The sequence below is a fragment of the Egretta garzetta genome, unplaced genomic scaffold (genome assembly GCF_000687185.1).
Source record: "Egretta garzetta isolate BGI_Z169 unplaced genomic scaffold, ASM68718v1 scaffold448, whole genome shotgun sequence".
Taxonomy (NCBI): domain Eukaryota; kingdom Metazoa; phylum Chordata; class Aves; order Pelecaniformes; family Ardeidae; genus Egretta; species Egretta garzetta.
Window position 1 is genome coordinate 2,196,140 of NW_009260497.1, and position 24,906 is coordinate 2,221,045.

The window sequence follows — 24,906 nt, forward strand, 5'->3', positions numbered from 1 at the left end:
CAGGTTTTTTTTTTTTCCCGCTTCCCCCCCCCCCCCCCCTCCCCCGGCCCAGTATGATCATTTCTCTTCTGGGAGGATACATAGGAGGTGAAGCTGCTGCGGTTCAGGCACTAAATCCAGGGAGAGCAGCTTGCTTCAGCTGTGGAATGAAGAGATTAATTCAGTGAGAACGATACAGAACCTGAACTGCTATGAGCAGGTAAGAGCCTGAAATCCACGCATTAGCTCACAGCAAGGCCAGATTGAAGGGCGAGTGGCACATAAATTATTTTAAGACTGGTCAAGTTACTCCTGTATCCAAGATCCGAGAGGAACCTGTGACTCCAACACAGACCCTAAGGTAATTTAAACAGCTCAGCACCGACTGCCACACCAGATCAGCTATGAATTAATCCAAGTCCTCAGTAATGACCGACAAACTACAATAAACTGGAATGTTAAATGCAGTCATTTGCAAGGTGCACCGAGACACGGGGATGACCAGGAGAGTTACTGTCTCTATCTACTTGACAGTTAACTTGTCTGTAGCAGTGCAGACTGGACTGATCTCCAGGCCGGCCAACACAGAGACTAAATCCTGCTCTCTTAGAGACAGGGGTGGATTGAACCGACACACCATCAGGGAGAGGAAGGTAAATGTTTAAAACAAAATTGCTAACGTAAGCATCAGCTGAAATGAAAAAGCTGGGCTCCTCGTGAAACAGGTAAGCACCTGTAATGCTGAGTAAGGCCCCTCCAGCAGCACTGGAAGGAGACAATGCACGGAGAAGGAATTTAATTCATATGAGCTTTAGGCTCCAGACGAAAAAGCCAGAAATACCTGTTAAAGATCTAAGACAGCTGAGCTTAGCTCTGTTATTGGGGTTGTGTTGACACTTGGGTAAAATCCTACCTATCTGGCTGATCTGTTCTTAACCATAAAAGCACAGACATGAAGCACTAACTCTTCCTGTGTACAAATCAAGAGGGAGCTGCGTCCCGAGTGCCCAGCCCTCAACAAAAGGGACCTGCCAACAGCAGCAGAGGGTGCAACCTCTGCTTCGAGCGCTGCGCCCTGCCACCACAACACAAACCAGGAAGAGCAGATGTTGGAATTGGTGACACTTCTGTAACCTTGACTAGGGGAGAGCTGGGGTTTTCAAAAGGCTACCTGGAAACTGAAGCTGTGAAAAGCTATCAGTTAAATAGGCACACAATCTGAAAGGATCAACAGGCTGGAGCTGTGGGCCCAGGCCAGTTGGGTGAGGGTCATCAAGGCCAAGGGCCGGGTCCTGCCCTGGGGTCACAACAACCCCACGCAATGCTACAGGCGTGGGGAAGAGGGGCTGGAAAGCTGCCCAGCAGAAAAGGACCTGGGGGTGTTGGTTGACAGGCGGCTGAATATGAGCCAGCAGTGTGCCCAGGTGGCCAGAGAGGCTGGAGCATGTCTAGAGAAGGGCAAGGAAGCTGGGGAGGGGTCTGGAGGCCAAGGCTGCTGGGGAGCATCTGGGGGAGCTGGGGGTGTTCATCCTGGAGAAGAAGAGGCTGAGGGGAGCCCTTATCGCTCCCTACAACTGCCTGACAGGAGGGGGGAGCCGGGGGGCAGTCAGGCTCTGCTCCCAGGGAACAGGCGATAAGACAAGGGGAAATGTCCTCAAGTTGTGCCAGGGCAAGTTTAGGTTGGACATTGGGAAAAATTCCTTCCCCACAAGGTCTGTCAGGTACAGGAAGGGGCTTCCCAGGGCAGGGGTCGAGTCCCCATCCCTGGGGGTATTTAAAAGCCGTGCAGAGGAGGTGCTTAGGGCCAGGGTTTAGTGGTGTGATGGCAGGGTTAGGGAACGGTTGGGCTTGGTGATCTTTTCCAACCTAAACAATTCCACAATTCCAAGTTTCACTTTCCACCTACTCTTGAGCCTCCACCCAGCTCCTTCCCCTCTCCCCAAAAAAGCACATCCAGTCTCAGAAGGGTTGATGCTGTTTTACAAGCAGGGAGATGCTGCGCTGCGCAGCAGGAAGAGCCTCCAAGCAGTGTCCTGTTGCCCCACATTCATACAACTTGTAATGCAAGTAGCAGAATTGCTGTGTTAGTGTTTTTTCCCTTTTTGCCTCACGCTCTGGGGCAGGAACAAGAACATGGCATTCCCAGGCAGGCAGCCTCTATTCTCTTGGCTACACCCAAAGGAACATGAAGTCACCATTGCACATGGCTCAACTTTTGCCCCCCATCTGCTTTCGTTGCCTTGAAAGTGCATTCCCAACCGTGCTACGGGGTCACTGGATGCCACTCGCCACCACCTTCAATTCACGAGCAAGAACATTAGGACAGGGAAAGATTTTAGATCTGTTTATTCAGATACAAATCGAAAGCAGATGAATGGAGCACAGCCCCACTTCCTCTGCTGCCTCTTCCCCTAACTACAAGAGAGAAGAGGAGAAGCAGGCAGAAAGCAGCAAATAATAATTTAGTGACAGAAGCATTGTGGTTCCCAGTTCAAACCTCTGCTTTCGGATTGCACAGGGACAGTTAGAGCATCAGTAGGTCAGTCACAGAGGAAAGGGGTCATTTCTAGCCAGCTGTCACCACCCTTGGGCACAAAAGCATCAATTTACAGGTTCAGATCCTAAATGTACAAAGCAAAGCCTTGTAAACAGGTTTGCCACCAGCAGCACACACTAAGGAAACTACTACAGCAACTTCTGCTGCTGTTTGCATTAAGACAGCTCTGCTCTGTGGTTTAGCTCCTCCAAATTCTCTGTGGAGAAGGGCCCCAGGCAGAGCTACCACCTTAAAGCAGCTACCATTTCCAGTACAGTTGGACCTTCTCGAGGCATATTCAGGCTTTACTGGGATGATTACTTGAAATAGGTCTCTCCCGGTTAGCTCCTATAGTACCTTTGTGCATAGTCCACAGGTGGGGGGAGCTGGCAGAAGGCAAAAGGAAAGATACGGAGGCAGCAAGGAAGCCTACCTGACCTTCAGGCACCTTCTCTGATTTGGAAAGGGAATGTCTAACAGGAGGAGCTGGAGGAACTGCTGGACAACCCACAGAGAACACCTTGAGGAATTTCATAGCTCGCGTTTTTGGTACCGACAAGGATTAATTCCCTAGACGCCACAACAGCACACTGGGGTACAAGCAGATCTTGGTTGTCCCGTTTCAGCTCTCCCAGCTGTGGATTCTTTTCTTTTTTCCAGGGCTATGGAATCCAGTTCTCTGCTCGAAGCAGCGTTCCTGACAATACTTGCTGTAGAGGTTAATCCATTGTAGAAGCACAATACTTTATCCACCCACCGAGCAAGAACAAGCATATTTTCTGTTCTTCCCTTCTTTCTACTGAAATTGAGATGGTCCTCCCCGGCAGCACAGGTCTGCTCCATGCTTGCCCAGTCAGCCTTTTGCTTATTGAATTACCAGTCACGTAGAAGTTCCCTCAACTTCCTTTTCATAGGACGTGAGGAGGAGAAGGGTGCTACACCTGGGAGGAAGCACTGTGTACCGCAAAGCATGAGCAGGAGTGCTGTAGGGAGCCTGGCCACCAGGACGCCAGGGACTTCGCAGCTGCCTGGTTGGGACGTGTCCACTGTTCATTTGCCTTGTGAGCTGTGGTCCAGGTTGGCCAGTGAGAAGGGAAGCGGCTAAAGGAATTAACTGTACATTTCACCTGCTAAATGACGGGTTATTTATTTAATTTAAGCTTCAGAGGGGAGTCCCCAGGTAAGGATTTAGCGCTCTAACAATTTCTGTGCCTCCCCCGGAAGGCCAGCTGACCTGCTGATGTATTGATAGGCTTTGAACTCCTACAGCACCACCGCATCCACTTCCAGCAACTGTTTTCTGCTGAGAAACTCTGACTCCAGCCAGTAAGGCTGCAACACCCACTTGGGTCTTCATCCCAACGCAGACAATGCACGCTCTGCTCAGAGGCTGCACAGAACGCCAGGATGGACAAGAGGTGGGGATGGCAGCAAGCGCCTATGAAAACCGGTAGCCCCAGGCTCTCGAAGGAGCTTCCCTCCCCCCTTCTCCCCACACAAAACACAAATTTGCAGAGTCAGTTTCCTATTTGTTTTCAAAGGGACAGGATTTCAAAGTCTTCATCTTCCGAGTCAAAGAACCTTTCCAATCTGTCGGCATCAGAGGAGTCTGCAAGAGAAAAAGAAACCACTACCTCCGTGGGCAGCACTGGCTGCTCAGCACCAGCAGGACCAGGGGCTGGAGGGCAGCAGAGTGCGAGGGTCAAGGGCCCGCAAGCTCCGAGAGACTCCGCCACACACCTGAGTGCAGGTGCTGAGGAGGGATGAGAAACGGCATCTATCAAAGGGAAAATGCACTGGAGAGAATTATACAGTGTGCAGAAGGTGGGCTGCGATTCACAGATCCTGACACAGCTGCAGCACAACGTTGTGCTGCGCCCGTTTCGTGCAGCAGCTCCCTGTTAGCAGAAGACAGTTCTGCCTCAGGATGCTCAAAATAGGAGAACTGGCCCAGGTTTGGACTAACACCCATGAAGATTTCTGGCCCAATTAAGTAATACAGGAAGGGTTTTTTTTCCCCTGTGTATTAGAGACCTGTTTTCTGCTACAGCTGCCTTTGATCCAGCTGCTGGGGAACGTAACTACACACCGTGCACTATCCCAAAAGCAATTAGCACAGTCCATTTTGTGACAAAGGGTGATGGACTCGATCTCTCCTGTCCATCCTTCCGACTCTATGGTGAGGAGGGAGCACATACCTAATGGAGAAGCACCTTTACCATAGGGGAAATTCAGGTGAGAATGGATGGGCCAACTGGGGACATAAAGGAGAAACCTACGTTAACTCTGGCTTTGAAGCACGCACCAGCCTCAGCAGAACAGCCAGGCAAAAGCTGAACTGCAGTAACTGGTGGCTGGGGACAGAGGAGAAGCGCAAGGCTGCAGACCCGCCCCCCCAAATATTCTGTGACACACTTTTGTCCCCCAGTAGCACATGCAAATGCCTAATGTTGCTGTTCTTGATCAAACCGCAGTGCCCATGAGTGCCAGCTGCACCAGTTCCAGAGGTGCTCCTCAGAGGAGCAGCCCCCTTCGCCTCAGTAACACAGCGGAGAACCCAGCCTGGGGGTAGGTGGGGGGGTGGACGTTCACCAGAGCAAGATTAGTCCCTCTAGTGCGGGGTAGGACTGCAAGAGAAACAGAATGGCTGCAGTGGGTGGGAGAGGCTCTACAGGCTAGGGAAGGGGGAGAAGGACAAGTAGCCCACTCCAAAAAGGCAGCAATTAGGGACAATTTAATACACGCAAGGAGCGATAGACAGTTTGAGGGAATGAAGCATTTTTACAGAGGACAGTGAGATAAGTAAGGCTTCAAAAGTTCATGCTAAGGAGAGAGAGTGAGGGAGCACAGGGTGCAGGATGCAAGTGACAGGACACAGTCCAATGCCTGGTGACAGGGTAAGTTTGTCCACGCATACTCACTGCTCTTGGCAGAAGCTGTCAGCAGCTCTTTATCCCCTGCAACGTTTGCGCACGTTATTAACATGATAAGCGGAGCCTGACAGTCAAGATACTGCCCAGCGCTTGCTCCCTTTTGCACTGGCGGTGGCACATGCACAGGGAAGGAGTGCCTTATGCTGGAATTAAGTGTGACTAGCCCTGTCTTGGACCACCTTCATTACTTAGAAACTCAGTTTTCAGCCTTTCAATGGACCCTCTCAATTCCTCCAAGCATCCCTTTACAAATCAGAGATTCACATTGCTGCCATAGCCTATGAACTTGGTGGGGTTTTTTTCTTCCCTTCAGTCACCCTCAGTATTCACAGACTCATTCTAAAAATTGTCCTGAGACACTCTGGGGTCGTCTGTGAACCACTAGTTGAAAGCCAAAGAACTCAATCAATGGAACCAAGAGCTCCATATCAACCTCCAGGCAGAACAGGATTCCACACCATTTCCAGAAAATCAAAGGGATCAGCTCCCCCTCAGCTCTACCTCCCTGTATGGCCTTACCTGGTGTGAGATTCAGGACGTCAGGGTTGGAGAAATGCGATGGCTGGCGTTCGACCAGTTCGAACATCGGCAGTGCTCCTCTCACCAGGGACAGCTATGGGGCAAGGGTAGAGCTGTGAGAACCAACAGCTCCATACTCACGGTGCTCCAGGTCTTCATGGGGTAGTGACAACCTGTTGAGACTTCACTGCAGCTGAAAAAACGTTTCTCAAATCTTTGACTCACGTCAGCAGCAGAGTTTCAGAGCTATGCTCTTTCTGATGGTTTAATAAACTATTTTCATCTGCTTTAATACTGGATGATGCTGCAGAGAACATGCTCTCTGTGCAGCAGGTTGGAAACAAGACAATACCCTACATTCACTTCTCGGTGATATAAACACAAACCTTTTTGATTTGCTGGCACCAATCGTTAAAGTCTTCCTCCGTATTGCAGAAAAAGCCCTGGGGGGAGGGGAAAAAAAAATATAAAAATCTATCTTTATATATTGTATATTGATCATTTCAATCTTAAGGCCTTTTATTAAAGCCAATGTGACCAGGGCTGCGAGCAGCTGCACCAGCTAAGTGTCTTGCTTTTAAACTGTGGCTTACACTGCCCTGTTAAACTGAGCGCTCCCCCTACGCTTGATGTGACTGGACTATCCGAGTGCTGGAAGCGCTGCTGTAATGGTCTGCTCTGCTGCAGAAGGAAAACTGGGCAGAAAACAATCCAAATGGAAACAAAGGGCAGGCACCTCAGATTCAAGAGAACAAATCATAATATGGATTTGGGAATGGATTCAGATCTGACCATCAAAAGGAAGGAATCAAAGCCCAAACTAAACCTGAGAGAATGATACTGCCCACGACGAATAGCACTTGATTGCCAAGTAAGGGGGACTTCCCTGTACCAAACCACCTTCACCACAAGGAGCTACTTTACTGACATTACTGAAACCCACAGCAGCACTTGCCCAGAGCGCAGCATGCCTGTCAAATACCCGACCTATCACCACTGCCTTTTCCCGTTCTGGGGAAAGGGACAGCTTCGGGTGATTGGAAACAAGCAGCAGGGACGCACCACTGCAATGGAGGGGTCGAGCTCGGCAATGCTCATTCTGCAGGGAGGGTGCTGGCAGTGGAAGCTTTCATCGGGGAGACAGCTGCTGTCGTTGGGCTCCACTGCAGGCTGCGTAGTGTGGGGATCCAGGTAAATGAGTTCCTCACCTGGACAGAGAGGCAAGGAGACATGAAGAGGAAGAACTATGGCAGAAGCTGCTCTTCTGAGAAGCAAACGGCGAGATACAAAGTGGAGTGATGACAGGGCCAGCTCTCAAAAGCCCACAGAGCAACCCATGTTCCAGAGGGGCAACTGGCTTTCAGCTGCTTTCCCAAGTGCTTCTCATGCAGGCCAAGAGCCAGCAGAACCACGGTGCCCACTCCACAGCGACACCCTGGGCTCAAGGCACAGGGCACTACTTGGATACTGTCCCTGCATGCACCTTCCAGGGTCCTGTGTAAGCTCAAGTTGGCCCCAGAAATCCAAAGCACAACCAGATTGAGGTCTTGGGCAGAGAGAGAAAATCAGAGGGAAGAAAGAGAGTAAAAGGACCGCAGTTTACAGGGTTTCAGGAAGGGGACAGTTAAATGCAGCCTAACTAAAGGACAGTTAAATCTAGCCAAGCCCCTAAAGGGAGGTCAGCTCTGAAGGTACAAGAAGTCTCTATGTACACCTCTTTCCAGATGGGATTTAGCATTACACAGTGGAATTTTACGGCCCATACTACAGCCGCTGTTCAAAGCTACATCACTTGGGTCCTCACAAAGAGGTTTAGTCCACAGCAGCCTTCCACGCTTCCAGCAGGGAAGAACCCCCCTGCAGCATGCACCACAGACCAAGCAGGAGAGCTGTACCACTCCAGAAGCGTTTTTTAGCTGGGGGAAGATGCTTGGAAAGTCTTTGCAGTACCCTGGGCACTCACCTACATAGCCAATGAAGTAGTGAGCACTGTTTGGTTTCCCTCCGATCACTCCCAGGGACTGAGGCATCATGAAGCAGTGCTGGAAAAGCAATACAGAAAACACAGAGCTGACAGACAGTGAGACAGCAGGTGGCAACAAAGGCAAACATCCAACAATGCAGTGGGAAAGAAAGACGGGAACACTGAAAAATCAGCAGAAACAGCCATTTCTGGAGAGAAGCTCCGCCAGGAAGGCTGAAGGCTGCAGCACAGGGCCTTCAAGGAACACAAAAGCAGCTCAAAAACACCTGTAATTGTTGACAAGAACACAGAGGTGGACCAAATGGAAGCAGCAGCACTACTCCAGGATCCACTCTGGGCGAGTCCTGGCTCTGCTGTAGTCAGTGGCAAGATACCCTGGAACTGTCATCAGACTGCAAGAGTGCTCTCAGGAGGAAACGATCATTCAGGAAACTGTTTAAGTTCGTTATCCAGCTGCAGTATCCAGGCAACATCTACTGAGTTAAGGACAAGTGACTTTGCGTGAATTTGGAACTCTTACCCATGCAGCTGAGAGCTTGTCAGCGTTAGTACAGCAAGGCAATGCGTGCCCTGTCCTGCACGTGTACTCTGCACACCCTAAATTCTGCAGCCTCCTGATGCTCCACACCGCAACCATCAGCCAAATTCTAGCCCCGGCCTGCAGCACAGGCTCCAGCATCAGAGCCACAGGGCATTTGCAACACCACATTCGTTAACACTCAGGTTGCCACCAGGCACAGTACAGTTGTGCTGAACAAATGCTTCAGCAGGTTGGTACCAGCTAAACACAAAGAGGCACCGAGGTTAAGTGGTGAAGTAAGAGCCTCAAAAAACCCCCCAAACCCCGCAACCCCCCAAAAGCCCCTCCCCATTTTCCTGACTAAAGCCTGCAGGAAGCAGTGTCCTGACCTCTGACAAGGATTGTCTCTAAACATGTTTTTCTTTTGAAAACAGGACAATTATTTCTGAGTATTTTTTCCCCCCCCCCCCCAACCAAATTCCAGAAATTACTTAATTCACAACAGGGTCCTTAAAGCATCAGAACACCGAGAATTCAGCTCCGGGTCCCCTACCTTTAGTGTTTCAATATAGGCTTCATTGATCTCTGTGAGCCCAAGGCGGAGAGGTATCAGCAGCACCAATGGTTTCCACAGTGAGAGCCTATCTCTAACCCCCGCTTCCTCTGGGTACCCGTTGTAGAGTACGTCTGACTCCACAGCAGGGCATGCTGCAGCTCCAGCACACGGGAAGTTGGACTGGCACAACCGCCCTACAGAAAGGGAACAGGAGCAGAAAGCATCAGAAATAACCTCCGTTTCTAGACCTTGAGTAATTCTATTTGAGCTCTGATCAACAACGGCGATTTACCAAAAGCCTACAGCACTTAATAAAAAGAAAAGCTTAAAGAGGTGCAGCGCTGGGATTACATGGTATATGTACTCCCTGCAGGGCTTCTCCTAGGGCTCAGCATTTCACCTAAGCTTACATCAAGACTATGCCAAAGCACGCTCTGCTCAGAGCCACCATCTGGTGGGCTGTTAAAATTCAGGTTTTTCCAGCAGGTGAGCCGCTACGCAACAACCTGTGCCAACAGGGTTGACTGGGAGGTCAGGCAAGAGGCCCAAATTCAGAGAGCACGTAGGCAGGAGGAGAAAAATCTGGAGCGTTCGACTTCGGAGGAGTTCATGGAGGGTATGAAGGCAGTTGAACTGAATGAGGAAGGTGTTACAGCTTAACACAGGAAACAGTCGCCTGTAATTAGCACTGCAACAGGATGCAAACATGGTGTCTGTCTAGAGTGGTTGTAGTTTTCCTAAAGTTCACCAAAGCCTTCGCAAATGTTATCAAGGATCACTCAGAAGCTGCTGTAAGAGACCTAGAGCAGGATGATTGATAAACTCTGCAATTTCAGCGTGAGCTTTGCCTGCAGGATATGGGGCAGTAAAACCCCTCAGGGCATAGGTGTGACATAATCATTCTGCAGGCTTGACAAGCAACAGCTGGGTTGTAATGCAACCAGATTACACAAATTCTGGTACAGAAACATCTCCTAACCTACCTCTCTCACTGGCCAATTTCATTACTTACTGGGCATGTGAAGAAAAAACACCAACCCCAAAGAAACCCACAGCCCTTTAATCGCGAAGCCAAGGCAATTAGACAAAATGCCAGAGGCTCCTTTAATTTATTCCTGGCTTAAGCTGAATGCCAGGACACTCAAGCAGGTCGGACACAAGGTAAAGAACCTTCATCACCAGCCATTTCAGCAGGGTGTTTCTTCGCTACTGAGAGCTTCGAACCCAGCTGGACAAGGAGAATGTTACACCCAAGGTTAGAAGAAAGAGGGCTTTGATTTAAAGCCTCAGTATGAGAGAGAACATGCGCTGAAGAGTCCGCAATTGCTCCCCGTACTGTCCCTTAAGGAGGGAGAAGGTGTATGTGTGCGTCTCTCACGCAGAGACATGTGATAGTTACCGGAGGTCCTGAGAAAATCAGAACTCATTATTCACAGTGATTTATCCTGTTAAAACAGTAAAGATCACGGGGCTTTTTTGTGGCAGTAGCCTGCCTGTTCCAATGATCTGAAATCAGCTGCCAAGCCAGAGCTGTTGCTGAATGGGGCGTCACTGCGGGCTTCCTCATCAGGCAAAGCAACTGGCAATCCTGCACCGGGATATGAACATATTTAACCCCAGTTTAAGCAGTAGGGAGCTTGGCACAGACTAAATTCACCTCGCTGCTTTAGCAGGCTTTGTAGCGCTATGGTGCCACAGCACAGCAGAACCTGCCTAATGCTTCCCAGCTGGATCCAAACCATTTACTGCAAACATATTCCAACATATCTGACAAAACACCTCTCCTGCTGCGGCTGCTGCCATCAGGTACTGCCTTTACTGTCTTGGTTTCTCACCACCTTTCTGATGCACAGGATCCTCCAGTGCCCAACCGAGAGCCCCTTTCTGATAGAAGAGACCAACTTGGAAGGGCTGAAGATGGATACTTGTTCACTGTTGTAGCAAAAGGCATTTCCTATGAACCTGAGGCTGAAAAGGATTAGCGACCAAATTTAACAGACATATGAAACAGCATTAACTTCTGAATGCTCCACTATCTACAGATGTTTGGGGCACAAGATATAGAACACATACCTACAGACGTGTAACACATCAGACCCACTCATGCAGTGACTTTCGGGCCCCGAGCGGGCACATTATGGTTCACATTTGAGGAAAATAAACAAACACCCCAGCACATTATGAGCTGTATGGACAGGTTACTTGAAGCGGTGTCAGTGCCACACGGACAAGAGCCTGCAGCATTCCCAAGCCTCGCAGCCAGCATGCTTCAGTTCTAGAAGTAATGTTTTATGAAAGATAAATCCAATTTCTGCTTTTACGCTGGCTCCTGTTTAAGGCAAGGGCATCAGCACATACCTTGACAGGACTATGCGTACCTGAGACAGGCACTTCTCAATCAGATCCTACACTTCTTGGCCTCTCAATTGAGACTACCTGATAAGAGATGTGACTTTGTAAAGTGACTGTCCTGCACTCTAAGGACAAATTGCCTCTTAACTGATTTTCGGCTCGGTGGTGGCCAGCCTAAATGATGCCTGCCACACTCTCACCTGTAGCCCTGCACGTGTAGCCTTGCACGAGCTCCAGCGCTCACTGGACTGTTCTACATGCCGTTTCAGAACACTAACCTGGCAGAAAACATTGCACAGTTTTGTGCTGTGTAAGCGCACTGCCTCACGACTTAGTCTGAAGCAAGCGAGGGGAAGGCTCCTGGGGCCAGGACCATGCAGGGCTGCAGCAAGCAGCGATGCAGGCATTTGGCTTTGGTCACTGCAGCACTGTAGCCTGAGCAAGCGCGCTAGGGAGAACACATCATACAGCTGCTCAGCGTCCAGACCCATCCTACTGTCAGGAAGCACCAAAAAAAAAAAAAACCCACAAAAAACCCAGAAGGAAACAATGAAAAAAAACCCCACAAACAACCAGTGAGCTCTCCTCAAAAGATGATGAGATCCACTCCAGAGATGGATTCTGTTCTCCTGCCCCTGCCAATTTTGTTCATTTTCCTCTTCAGCGGTCTGTCAGAGTTTTTTTACTCTGCCTAATGGCAAAGACATTCCCACCCCATTACAAGAGAGGGGAAGCAGGCATTTGCTGCTTGCTACCTGTGCCCACAAACAAGTTTGACACCACCTTCCAAGCAGCTCCCACCTATCATCCGAAGGTCAGCAGGCCTTCTGCCCAGATCCAGAGGCCACAGTGCTAAGGCAGAGGCTTTACCAGATGAAGCAAAAGTCAAAACGAGGGGCTTCCTTGCCCTAGAACAGCAATTCTTGTCTGCCTTTAGCACACTTGGCCACAGCTTTAAGACAGAACATTTACTTCATGCTTGGTGTACTACTGTACGCTCTCCAGCTTTTTTCTTGCTTCTTGCTGCCAGAAGATACAGAATCACAGAATCATTTGGGTTGGAAAAGCCCTTTAAGCTCACCAAGCCCAACTGTTCCCCTACCCCTGCCAGCCCACCACTAAACCCTGGCCCTAAGCACCTCCTCTGCCCGACTGTTAAATACCCCCAGGGATGGGGACTCGACCCCTGCCCTGGGAAGCCCCTTCCAGTCCTTGACAGCCCTTGCGGGGAAGGAATTTTTCCCAATGTCCAACCTAACCCTGCCCTGGCACAACTTGAGGCTGTTTCCCCTCGTCCCATCGCCTGTTCCCTGGGAGCAGAGACTGACCCCCCCTGCTTCCCCCTCCTCTCAGGCAGTTGTAGGGAGCGATAAGGGCACTCCTCAGCCTCCTCTTCTCCAGGATGAACACCCCAACCTCCCCCAGCTGCTCCCCAGCAGCGTTGGCCTCCAGAACCCTCCCAAGCTTCCTTGCTCTTCTCTGGACATGCTCCAGCCCCTCTATGTCCTTCTGGGAGTGAGGGGCCCAACCCTGAACCCAGCATTCCAGGGGCGGCCTCACCAGTGCCCAGGACAGGGCACGGTCCCTGCCCTGCTCCTGCTGGCCACGCCAGTCCTGATACAAGCCAGGATGCCGTTGGACCTCTTGGCCACCTGGGCACACTGCTGGCTCATATTCAGCCGCCTGTCAAGCAACACCCCCAGTTATATTCTACCTCCATGTGATACTTACGGATCTCTTCCATCACTACTGTGTTGTCCATGGCTATATGGACTGCCAGCGAACTCCATGTATCAAAAGTTGCAAGTTTTCTATAGGAAAGAAAATAAAAATAAAGTAAGCAAGGATTCTTTACAACTACAAAATAAAGACAATGTTGTATCAAAGCTGAGAAACTGTATTAGGAGAGATTGGCTTTCATTAATTATGCTGTAAAGTTGCTTTTATACATGTATCAGAGTTGTAGACTTCATTGCCCCTAGTTATTATGGCCAGAATAATAAACAAGATTGCAAATGGGACCACACCTGGGAATTTATCCCTCAGCAGCTACTAAGTACAAGAGCCCTGATACCATCTCCAACTCAAATCCTGTAACTGCTGGTTGCCAGAAAGTGAGTCAGCATAAAAAGCAGACAATAATAAATTTTTCAAAAATCATTTATCCTGGGCTAATTCGGCCTATGGTCTGACCTGGGAAAGCTGCTTTTAGGCGATCCTAGCCTATTCCAGGGAGCCACCTGCTCATCTGAGCAAAGTGAGGGAAGAATGGTGACGGGAGGGAGAATATTACTCAAAATACATCATGTCCCAGTTATTAAAGGCAGTCCATGCTCCAGCACCGGTCTGATCCTCTGCCCATCACCATGGAACCCAGGCAGCAAATATTAATGCTTTCCTCTGCTAATGCATTAGTGACTTGATGGCTCGCTGGCAGCTTTTTGATAACAGTGATGCTGTTGTCAGGTCGGCAGAGGCGACTCGGAGGCTAGCAGAGATCCCAACGATGGCAACGATCATCGGCTCTTGGTGCTGCTGGTCTGCGCTGCACTCAGGTCTAGTGGCAAGCACATTACTTGTGGGATGTGGAGTGAGAATTTTGGGGGGTTGTCCTCAACTTGAAATCTGTTTTCTCTCGCATCCTGCCAGCATCTGAATGACAGAAGGGCTCCTTTCAAGTTCCTGCCCAAGCGGGTTGGTAAGGTCAAGCAGATTGCCTGCCAACAGTGTTAAAACATACAGTTGCACTTCAGTCAATGGGCAGAAACCTGTAAGCCAGGAGGTACTGCAAACCAAATGACCCCAACGCATCATTCAAAAGATGTAAAGGAAAAATGCAGCACTTACTTGAGCACTTGTGCGACTGTGTTTGGTCCGTACCACTGACCTATGGATTTTCCCTCTCCAACTCCCATCTGAGCTGCATCACAAGAAAAAAACCCAAAATAATTTAGCAAATCGTTTCCCCTACACTGCATGCCTTGATAGTCAGAGTTTGTATTTAATAGGGAAGAAATCTCATTTGGAAACATTTTTTAGTCAGTGGAATCTACCTTTTCATGGGGTATCTTAGTGTAGATGGGAGAGAGCAGATCCTGAAGGACTGTAAAGCAAAGCCTTTCCCCAAAATGCAGTAACACAGACGTTCAAGAGGCAATGTTACCTCCAGAGAAGTTTTACTTAGAGTGTTTATCTACCAGACCACCCCTGTAATCTGAAGTTCTGTTTGCTGAAGTTGTAGGTGCCTTAACACCCTACAGAATAAAATTGGAACAGGCTCTTATTTGCCAGAGAAGTTTATAGCAAAGTGAGATTCTCCCTTAGCCCATTTTCTGCTTTGGAGAGTTTCTTCTTTGCTCGGCAATGCTCTCATATGACAAAGTCCCAGTGAGAACAGCAACCACACGTGTTCCTCTCACCCTAGCGAGCTAGGGTACAGAAAGTGATGCTGAATACAAGCTAAAGCATTAGGCAAACCTGACAGCCTTCACAGAGTCAAGAAGAAAAATCCATCAGAATCCATAATAAAGAGTGGTTTCATGACAGCAAACAAGCAGCACAGTATCGTGTACTACCTGACCAGCTCATTGGGGTTGTTTTTTTTTTGTTAAGCTAGTAAAACAAACACAAAGTGACCTCCTACATGCATGGGAAACCCAGACTGAGTATCTCCATGCTTTTCAGCACCCAGACTCTTACCTATCTGGTGAATGGAGTAGTAGCTGTCTTTTTTGTCAATGAAGGCATTAAGAACATTGAAGTAATTATCCGTCTGCCTCTTCCCTTTTATCCACCTCCAGTCTAAGACAGACAGGGGATACATGAAACAAAACATGATATTTATTAGCAATGAGAGGCTGAAAGCTACAATCTGCTTCCCTCTGCATCAATCAACTGACCCGATTTTCATGTCACTATCTTGTAACTGGGCATCTGAGGCACTCCCAACACTAAAGCATGAATTTTAAAAAGAAAAGTAAGCATTCTCACAGCTGGGATAAATGAGTATCAGCCACAAAAAAGCAAATAAACAAGCAAAAATCAGAAAACACAAATTGTACCTCTGTCCCACAGATGGGAAATAGGATTACAATTTCGCATTGACTGGTGTGAGCTACATGTTCTGGGAGAACACAGGTGACCTCACTACAAAAATCATCCCCCACAAATTCAAAGGCCATCAACAACTGTCAAAAATCCACTCTGGTGTAGCTGCTTACAGACCAAGCATGGGTCAAGCACAAGAACAGAAGTATTCAGGGAGAGGAGACTAAGCTCAGTGAGCGAGGGCTTTGTGACAAAACTTAACTATAAACAAGAATCAATCTATGAAGTTGTTTTAAACTTCAGCTGTCTAAAAAACCCTTCACACGCTTGGCTTCAGTGGATTTCACGAGTATGTTACAGGGCTCTGCCTTGTTTCAAGGCTTGGACAACTACATCTATCTACATAGAGTTGCAGACAGCAGGGAAAAACGTGCTGGAGGGTTTCCAGTAGACTGTTTTCTCAACAGCCCTGAAGTTGAGAAGACTGAAGAACAAGTTAGAGAGCCCTCAACAATTCCAAGCAGTGCCTTTGTTAATCTGCCATCCTTACAAGTACCGCACTTGTGGGAGCACATGGCCCTGGAAGTCAGTATGGGCTGTGCACTGGCTTACCTCTTCCCAAATGCCTGCAGACCAAGGCCTGAGCAAAGATCATCTGGCCACACCGCAACATACAGCCCCAGCCAGTATCAGAGGTGGGACCGGTTCCTCCTGTAAACGAGGACAGAAAATAAATATGTAATGAGCAGTAAAACAGTGCCAAGAGGAAGAGGAAATGAAAGCACTGTAAGTCCGCACAGGTAGCAGGTTCACCCAAGAAATCAGGCAGGGAATAAGGACTACCTTAGCTCACACACCCAGGGCTGAGAAGCAAAAACGTAGTTATCAGCAAGTACCTTAATGGCATCCCTTAAAAACAAACAAACCAACCCCTCTCACACTAACTGAAAGGGAAAAAAAACCTTCAAAGGGAAATCCAAACAACTCGACTAGAAAGAGAGACAAATTTCTCAGGGGCACAACAGCCCTCAAGCCCAGCTGCAGACTCCCAGCCCAATTCAGAGACACATTTCTACACAGAGGTGACTTCTTGTAACCCTCATCTTGAGAGAGCAACTCATCATGCAAAACCAATCAGTCCCAAGGAATTCCCACACCATGAGCAGCTATGACTGGATGAGATTCCAAAGTGAACACCAGAGTTAGGGGAAGAAAAAAAAAATTCCCACCAGCCAAAAAAACCCACCCCAGCAATGAAAAAAAACCCCACCCTACAGAATACTGGGGAATAAACTGGATATTAGGTCACGCTGGGAAGTCTGAGAGAAAGGCCTCAAGGCTGGAAGCGTTTCCCTGACAGAACTTCAAAAGGAAACTACTGCTGCTCCTCCACTGAAGCTCTGGCTGTTATTACAAGCTTCACAGATGTAAAGTTTAGTGTGACCACAGCAAGTGAGCTGTCTTACAAGCATGCGGTCAGCTGCACCTCAGCTGGCAGAGGCAGTTTCTTTGTAATGCTACTTTCTTCTTTCTTTTTCTGCTTTTTTTTTTTTTTAGTTTCTTTTCACAAAAAGCACAGCGAGAAAAATCACCCAAGAGAACTATTTAATCAACATCTGGATGGTCAGCAGTCGTCTTCTATAATTTTGCCAGCAATTTATAACATCTACAACATTCCAAATTGATAATGCTTTACAAGATTAACATAAGACATTCCCCTTACCCTCTGAAGGGCTTACAACATTTAAGTGGGCAAGCACAGAGAGAAGTGGCCAACAATGCAAGGGATGATTGGGAGAAGAAAGGCTGAAAAAGGAAAAGGTTTACTGCATGAGGTGCAAACTGTGCCTACACTGTAAATGGGAAATGACTCAGAAAATGGGATTTCTTTAATAACTTGCACAGAAACCCCAATCATGTTTGTGAGCCGTAGTTAAACATGCACTAACCCTTCAAACATGTGTTTAACTACGGCTCACAAACGTAAATTTAAAGGGATTAAACGGCATCAAAGATGTCTCATACCTTGTGAGGCAAAGGGTTTCCCAGCACGGAAAGAACAGAACAAGCCAGAAGGATCACCTACCAAAAAGTCTCTCTTCCAAACCATTTTCCCCATCAACTGCTGGGGATGATGCTGACAGTGGGGACACGGGCGGGCTTGGAATCCCATTTACCTGCTCTCAGATCTCTTCTGATACTCCTTCCACCCAGTACACAAAATCACACCACAGCAGAGACCATGCAGAATATCTTAAGTAGCCAAGATGTCCTCCTTTGAGCTCACTGGGGAACGGTTCCCCATATTACTACAGCTCCCACGTGGGACAGCCACTTCAGGCATTTAACCCACCCTCCCCAACCAAACAAAAGCCCCCGCATAATCCAGAACAGATGCACAAAGGCAGAAATTTCTGTATCATATCTCTAGCTTTCACATCTTCAATCCACTTCAAGCCCAAGGCCATCATTAAATAATATTTCATGTTAGATTTATGTAGGGCTTAACAAACATAAAATACAAAAATCTTCCCATGTTGCTCAAAGGAAGGATATTTCTAGGTAGGCTTCCCAAACTCATTCTTGTGTCCTTTCTAAAATCACTGTTATCCCTCATACCCAATGGGATAAAGAATTCTCATTATCAGGTAAACAAAAAGTCTATCCTATCAATGAAATGAAGTACCTGTCAGTATATGTATATAATCGTAAGTGAATGTTATGCTTGGGGGAACTATTTTATTAGGTAGAGATAACCAGATTGTCATCATTTCCATCACTTAGACTCATCCACAGTACGTACCGATAGCAGGGAAGTTCTTTCTGTAGGTGAACCAAAGCCGAGAGGTCACATCCAATAGGATCTCTTCTTTCTCTGAAAATGTTTCAGCATTGACAGGCACACATGTGAGGGTAGCACCAAACACAGCTAAACCCATCTCTCACCCACCTTCCCTAATGACAACAGCATTCTGCTCCTCATGCAGCCTGTGTGCCCAGGGAGGCAAAACCTGGCTGAGGAACAAAACAGTGCTGTTGTGCAGAAGAAACTTTCTTTTTGCCCCAGAATGGGTGCAAGCAACCCAAAAACACCACAGCCACAGGCAAATTATGAAGCAGTAAACCATTTTATAGAATCATAGAATGGTTTAGGTTGGAAAAGCCCTTTAAGATCACCAAGCCCAACTGTTCCCCTAACCCTGCCAGCCCACCACTAAACCCTGGCCCTAAGCACCTCCTCTGCACGGCTTTTAAATACCCCCAGGGATGGGGACTTGACCCCTGCCCTGGGAAGCCCCTTCCAGAGCTTGACAGCCCTTTCAGGGAAGGAATTTTTCCCAATGTCCAGCCTCAACCTGCCCTGGCACAACTTGAGGCTGTTTCCCCTCGTTCCATCACCTGTTCCCTGGGAGCAGAGCCCAACCCCCCCGGCTCCCCCCTCCTCTCAGGCAGTTGTAGGGAGCGATAAGGGCACTCCTCAGCCTCCTCTTCTCCAGGATGAACACCCTCAGCTCCCCCAGATGATCCCCAGCAGCCCTGGGCTCCAGACCCCTCCACAGCTTCCTTGCCCTTCTCTGGACACGCTCCAGCCCCTCCATGTCCTGCTGGGAGTGAGGGGCCTAACCCTGAACCCCACAGTAGAGGGGCGACCTCACCAGCGCCCAGGACTGGGGCACGGTTACTGCCCTGCTCCTGCTGGCCACGCCAGTCCTGATACAAGCCAGGATGCCGTTGGACCTCTTGGCCACCTGGGCACACTGCTGGCTCATATCCAGCTGCCTGTCGACCAACACCCCCAGGTCCTTTTCTGCTGGGCAGCTTTCCAGCCACTCTTCCCCACGCCTGTAGCGTTTTGTGGGGTTGTTGTGACTGAGAGACGGGTTCATTTCCCCCTTGCCTCAACCATCCTGGCCTCACAACACAAGTCCCAATAACTACTAAATTGTAGCTTTTGGCACAAAAATATCCCAGAGTCTGCAGAGATGTCCAGAGAGAAGTCCAGCACTTACAGTCTGCATGCTCTGCCAGGAAATGGATGCACTCTGCAGTGTGCTTATAAGGTTTGCAGTCACCTTGCTGCTCAGAAAGCAAAGTGTAACACTAACAAAGTCCTCTGGAGCATTAGAGCATGTTGCACCGTGCATGCAAAATACCTGTAAAAACACTGTATTTCCGGCCAAGGATCCAAACTGGCTCTTTGGTCTCAGGAAAGTCTTCATATTCAAACCTGAGGGTGTCATAGGTAAGAGTAGCTGGAAAGAGAAAGAAGAAATTACAAACCATTCAGAGCTTTTCCTTGTGTTTTAAAAGAAGCATACAAAACTACAGAATCAGAGCTGCTATGGACCAGCAGCTTACACACCCAGAGCACCTGGCACTAGCTGGCAAGAAACAGCACGGCTCGCCCCACAACCACCACCCCTGGAAGGCACAGAGAGCTGACGCAGCCGTAGCTCACTCCTGGCTGCTCCACAAGCAGAAAAGTAGAGGGATTTCCAGGTTAGGTCAGCTCCAGGTGCAGAAAATGGCCAAGAAAACATCTAGGACTTCATCCGACAGCTGAGCTCTGCTTCCCAGAACAGGCACCATCATGCGCGCCAGAACAGTCATCAGCAACAATGTCAAGGTCCTCTTCTCAAGTGAGCAAAGTGATTAAAATCCTTCTTCCAGAGGATATTTTTGGTGGTGGAACACAAATAGCACAGAACGCATTACGGTGGGAACTAAGCCTTGTGGCAAACCTCTGTCCCTCCTCAAGAGGCGATGAATCCATCAGAAGTCATCACTTGTGCTGAAAACAGCCTGCAGCTCAAGGAGCAGCACCGTCTTTACCGATGCCAAGATCCGAGGAACACAGAGCGGTGCAGAGATGTACTCATTCATGGGCAACAGGCACACCTTACGCCTCTTTTACTGGCTCCCTTCATGGCATGGCATCCATCGGTGCCTAGATAGCCACCTGCTCTTACGCCAACTGCTGTGGAACAACTCAGCAGCACAGGCTGCCCTCACGTCAGGGCAGCTTAAGCTTTTGTGCAAAAGGCACAGGCAATGTGGAGGGTGAAAAAACCAAACAAAAAAAGGAGAGCTGGATGAACTGTGCTCCAGGTCAGTATTTAGAAATAAGGCACTTTAAAGTGGCCTGGGAACCCTGGAAATGAAGCATCTAATTTTGTAGGTGTCAATTCTTTAACAAACCGCCTATAAAATTTAAAGTAGAACCATGCAACTGTTAAAGTAGCTATGGAAAAATCTCTCACAGCAAACGCAATAAAATTTGCGTAACATGACATGAGTTTAAAACAGGGCAATGGGCTAAAAAACCACAAGCTCTTCTCAGCACTGTTTTCTAAGAATGCCACTGCCCTCCATGGTGCTCACCTCACTTTTTCCTTCCCAGGATAGTCACCTGCGGCTTTTCTCCAGTGCTGCCGATGTAGCAGACCTCACCTTTCTTACAAGTAGAAGACGTTTGTAGAAGAGGAGCTTTCCTCCCGATCATTCCCTGCTTAGTTTTCCAAAGCATCACCTGGAATACCGGTAAATGACAACGTGGCTGATCTGCATCAAGTCAAATGATAGCTCCAGAAAGTCACCACTAGGTTCTGCTCCCCCTCCTCCCAGACACCTCGGATATTGCGTGGTGTGCTCAGACAAACAAGCTACCTGAGACATTTCTGGCCTTCTGTAGGTACCTCGACAGCCTTCTGGCCCCAGGCTCTCTGACCTGAACTTCCAATTCCGAATGTCCAAGAAAATACATACATAGCAACAGCAAGACACCATCACCAAGACCAACTACTGCTTAAGCAGGAACCCTGGCAACAGAGATGAAAATTGGCTCCTAAACCAAATTTTGAATGAAGACTCTGGATCTAACCCTAGCCCAAAAGATTTGAAGCCTGTTCCTTGCATGAACCAGTCAACAGGCTGTTTGGGGCACATTTAGGATACATGGGCCACACAGTCCCATTCCCACCCAGTGATGCGATGTCTCAACAGCAAGCTAAGCAAAGCAATCCTGCCGGCACAAAAGTGCCAGCAAACTAACGCAGTCTTATCCCCTAACAAAACTAATGCAGTGAAATGAAGAATTTCTTTGCCATATACTAGCCAAACTTTATGAAACCCCAGCAGCCCGTGCTTCCTGTGTCGATCTTTACTTAACAGCTTGGCTTGCTTTCACCCCTTTCTTGATCAGCATTGAAGATTTCTTTCCAGGGAAGAACACAGCGTGACTTCTGCGGATGTTTTCAAGTGTGCATCACTTTCTCCCTTAATTTTCAGAAGTTTTCCTTCTGGATGAGACAATACAAGTTTATTCTGACAGCTCAAAGGGAGGCTAAGCATTAGGATTTTTTTTAAAATTCAGTGCATTACCAGCTACGATTTTAACATAAAACCTGAAGTTCTCAGATAGGTTTTAAAGCTCCAAGGAATATTTTGTGGTTTATTTTGTCAGTTCCTGAGCTCGGCAGGAGTCCAGCTCTCAGCCAAAAGTCTCAAACAGCTCAGATAAAATGACCGAAACAAGGATGCTACACAGAAACTACCAAGCTCCCCGCTTTCCCCTTCCTAGCAACACCTCCTTGCTTTCTCAGACGTCGCACCCTCTGTGGCTCCACATTTCACAGGGCACCAGGTCCTTTGCAAGCACAGGATTTGCAATCAGCAGCTTCATGGCAATGATCTGCTGGAAAGCGGCTGCTGGAGCCTCCCTTCTTCAGTCAAAGCTAGGAGAGGAAGGGGTCAGAGGTGGGAGGGATTCTCAGGCTGCCCACTGGACCAGCTGAGTATTCAGCACAGGGAAACTGCAAGTGCCATGACACTGCACATTCGGGAAGAGAGTCCCAGATTTGCAGTCGTTCAGCTTTGAATGCCTGACATCTGGGCTCTGGGCAAAGGTCCGGTAGGTCCAGCCGCGCATCCGAAAGACGCAAGCAGACGCTAGCACGTGTGTTGGTTTTCTGGAAGAAAATACTTGCCACTGTCTGAAAAGGCACAACCACTAAACGCAGGAGTTAATGTTTCACCTCCACCAGGAGGAAAAGTCAAGTGATTGCTGCGAGTTAGTGTCAACAATTTCATAACGGGAGCAATAAACTCCCCACGAGGCTTGAAGGTACCAAGTGTTTCCTTTACAAACATCTACCTTTGTACGCTCTGGCACTTTTTCAAAACTACATCCATCGTGCGGTCGCCCAGATGAGCTAAGTATGAGCATGTGGGACCCAAACAATTCATGCAGGGGTACAAAGAGCAGCACAGCTAGCACAGGAGCTTTTCTCTTCCCCCTTAGAGGCAAAGGGTCTGAAAATGAATAAAACTGGAAACTCACCAACCAAGCAGAAATCCTATTTGAAGATGCTCCTCTCAGAGCTGCAAAAGTCCAGCAAGATCAGCAAATTTCCCAGTCAGCACTCCAAAACTTCACCTTCAAAAAGCCCTCGATCTATTTTAAATACCGAACTCTGAGCATCCAGGACAGCAGAGCAGCAACCTCTGCAGAAAATCCAAGCGCACATCAAGCATGATAGTTCAGCTTCTTTCCGTGCAGAGTGGTTTTATAGTTCAAGAGCCAAGAGTTCCAGCCCTGCAAAGCAGGAAGGCGGCCTCGGAACACCTTCTCACCCCACGCCCTCCCCAGAAAGCCCCGACAGAAAAGGCAAAGCTTTGTACGTGCCACTACAGAAAAGAACTGGATTAAACAACCGAGGTAAAGGCATTCAAACTCAAACTGCGTTAAATACCAGCGCTAAGCCTGAATGTTTGAGTTCTCTTCCACTTTGGCGCATGCGGTTAGATCTACGCCATTGTAACAGGCCACATCACAACAGCCAGCCTTGTACCAAGTGCAAGGAACCAAACCTCAACACCCTCAGCACGTCCCTGCACCACCAGCGATTTTCAGTATCAATTTACTAAACATGAGTACATGCAGGGTTACTGAAAATTCAGCTACATCATCTTGACGTAGACTGAGAAAAACTGTCTCAATACACAGATCAGGGTAGAGGGTGAAATCTTGCCTCCCTTCTTATATTCTTAAGCCATACAATGAAAAAGCTGAGATAAAAATGTTGTCCCAACTTGTAATAAGCTCCCACATAAACAAACACAGAAGCGCCGCCAGGCACTGGGGAGCAGACCAGTTTGCAAATGTGCTGAAGGCAAGATACCTGCTTACAGCAAGTACCCAGCCCTTGACAGCCACTGACTCTACCTGCTTGACCAAAACCAAAGCTATTTGGTTTTCTGTTGACTTTGGGAAACAAATAACAACACGTCAACACTTTGATGACTCAAACAGAAATACGGCAAGCCAAGCCAGGGAAGGGAAAGGAAAGGAAAGGAAGGGAAGCCAAGCCAGGGAAGGGAAAGGAAAGGAAGGGAAGCCTCCCTTCCCAGATTGCTTCTTGGGCTTCCCCCCAGCCTCCAGCAAGGCCTCTCGCTCCTCAGGCAGAGACCTCAGAGACGTTTCCCCTCAGTCCTTCAGCCTCCAATTAACACTGCCACAAAAGAATCAGAAATGGGGCAGGCGATCATCTCCCTCAGCCAATAAAGGTGCATCACCCAAGACAGGGGAGAGGAGGAACGCTACTGGAGGTAGGATGTTTCAAAAGAGAGTCAAGAAGAGAAGGTAAATTTATTGTATTAGTAAAGCTCATTGCTGGAAGGTGCCTAGAAAACAGATAACCAAAGAACAGCCTGAACCCTTATTTCTGACCTTTGCAGAAGAAAGATTAAGTCTTTTCTTTCCCCTAAGCTCTTTCAAACAAGTCAAATCCCGATTACCTAAGCAACAACAAGGAGTTAAGAGACAGCCAGGGAGGAAAGTCAGTCGACTGGAGAGCGGTGCCTTTTTGGAGGCCCAGAACAAAGAGTTCAAAGTCTTCCCGTCGGGTCCCCGATGGCCTCAGAAGTGGGGCTGGACGCAACAGAGCTTGAGCTCTTATTGCTCCGAAGCCCAGAGGCCGACCTCTTCTTTGCACAGAGGAGATCCAGCCCTACTGTCTATCGCAGCAAGGTTTTCCTTCCCTCGATAAGCCTTGTAACGCTTACAGAGAGGGAAACCAAACATCTCTCCTGGCTCGGGTTGCATAATCTCACTTGCTGGAATGTGTTTTGTTCCCAGGCGCGAGAGGCTGGATGCAACGACGCACCAGGCAGCAAGTCGGGACACTATCAACCGTGGCGCCTGCATCAAGGACAAGAAACGAGTCAAGAGAGCAGCCCGGAGGGACGAGAGCTATGCATTGCCTCCACGTACACACGCTCACCGCACACAGAGGAGGCACCCAGACGGTGCAGGAAAACGCTCGTTATCATGGAACAACACTTATCTCTGTGGAGGGCGGACGAACGCCGCTACTACACGAAGGCAAGCAGAAAGCGAGTCCGTACCCAAGCACCAAGACGCTTCCTTTTTTCTCCCCCTGCACGAAAACAAGACCTCTGTCGCAAAGGGCCCTGCCGGCA

At 48.6% G+C, this 24,906-nt stretch overlaps 1 protein-coding gene across 9 annotated transcripts; it reads right to left on the reverse strand.

The window, feature by feature from the left end:
* Nucleotides 1–1,790: 1,790 nt before the first annotated feature.
* Nucleotides 1,791–24,900, reverse strand: ATG4B (autophagy related 4B cysteine peptidase). 9 transcript variants are annotated; one of them, XM_035899979.1, is made up of 13 exons: nt 19,790–24,900; nt 19,581–19,679; nt 18,230–18,301; nt 16,039–16,137; nt 15,079–15,180; nt 14,227–14,299; nt 13,111–13,190; nt 9,025–9,221; nt 7,931–8,009; nt 7,030–7,175; nt 6,354–6,410; nt 5,968–6,061; nt 1,791–4,124 (listed from the first exon to the last, which is right to left on the reverse strand). In XM_035899979.1, the coding sequence occupies exons 1-13, from the start codon at nt 19,965–19,967 to the stop codon at nt 4,051–4,053; spliced, it is 1,350 nt and encodes a 449-aa protein (XP_035755872.1). In that variant the 5' UTR covers nt 19,968–24,900; the 3' UTR covers nt 1,791–4,050. The 9 variants fall into 9 exon arrangements, with proteins under 9 accessions (XP_035755872.1, XP_035755871.1, XP_035755874.1 ...); XM_035899978.1 differs by having other exon boundaries at nt 1,791–5,472; XM_035899981.1 differs by having other exon boundaries at nt 19,581–19,868.
* Between the last annotated feature and the right edge of the window lie 6 nt (nt 24,901–24,906).

Coding starts and splice junctions, on each gene's coding strand:
- ATG4B (XM_035899976.1), bottom strand. CDS start 19,967: ATGTTTTCTTGGCCATTTTCTGCACCTGGAGCTGACCTAACCTGGAAA. Junction 19,680..19,789: donor GCTAGTGCCAGGTGCTCTGG/GTGTGTAAGCTG, acceptor TTCTCTTTCCAG/CTACTCTTACCTATGACACC. Junction 9,222..13,110: donor AGTAGTGATGGAAGAGATCC/GTAAGTATCACA, acceptor CCCTTTCTGTAG/GGCGGTTGTGCCAGTCCAAC.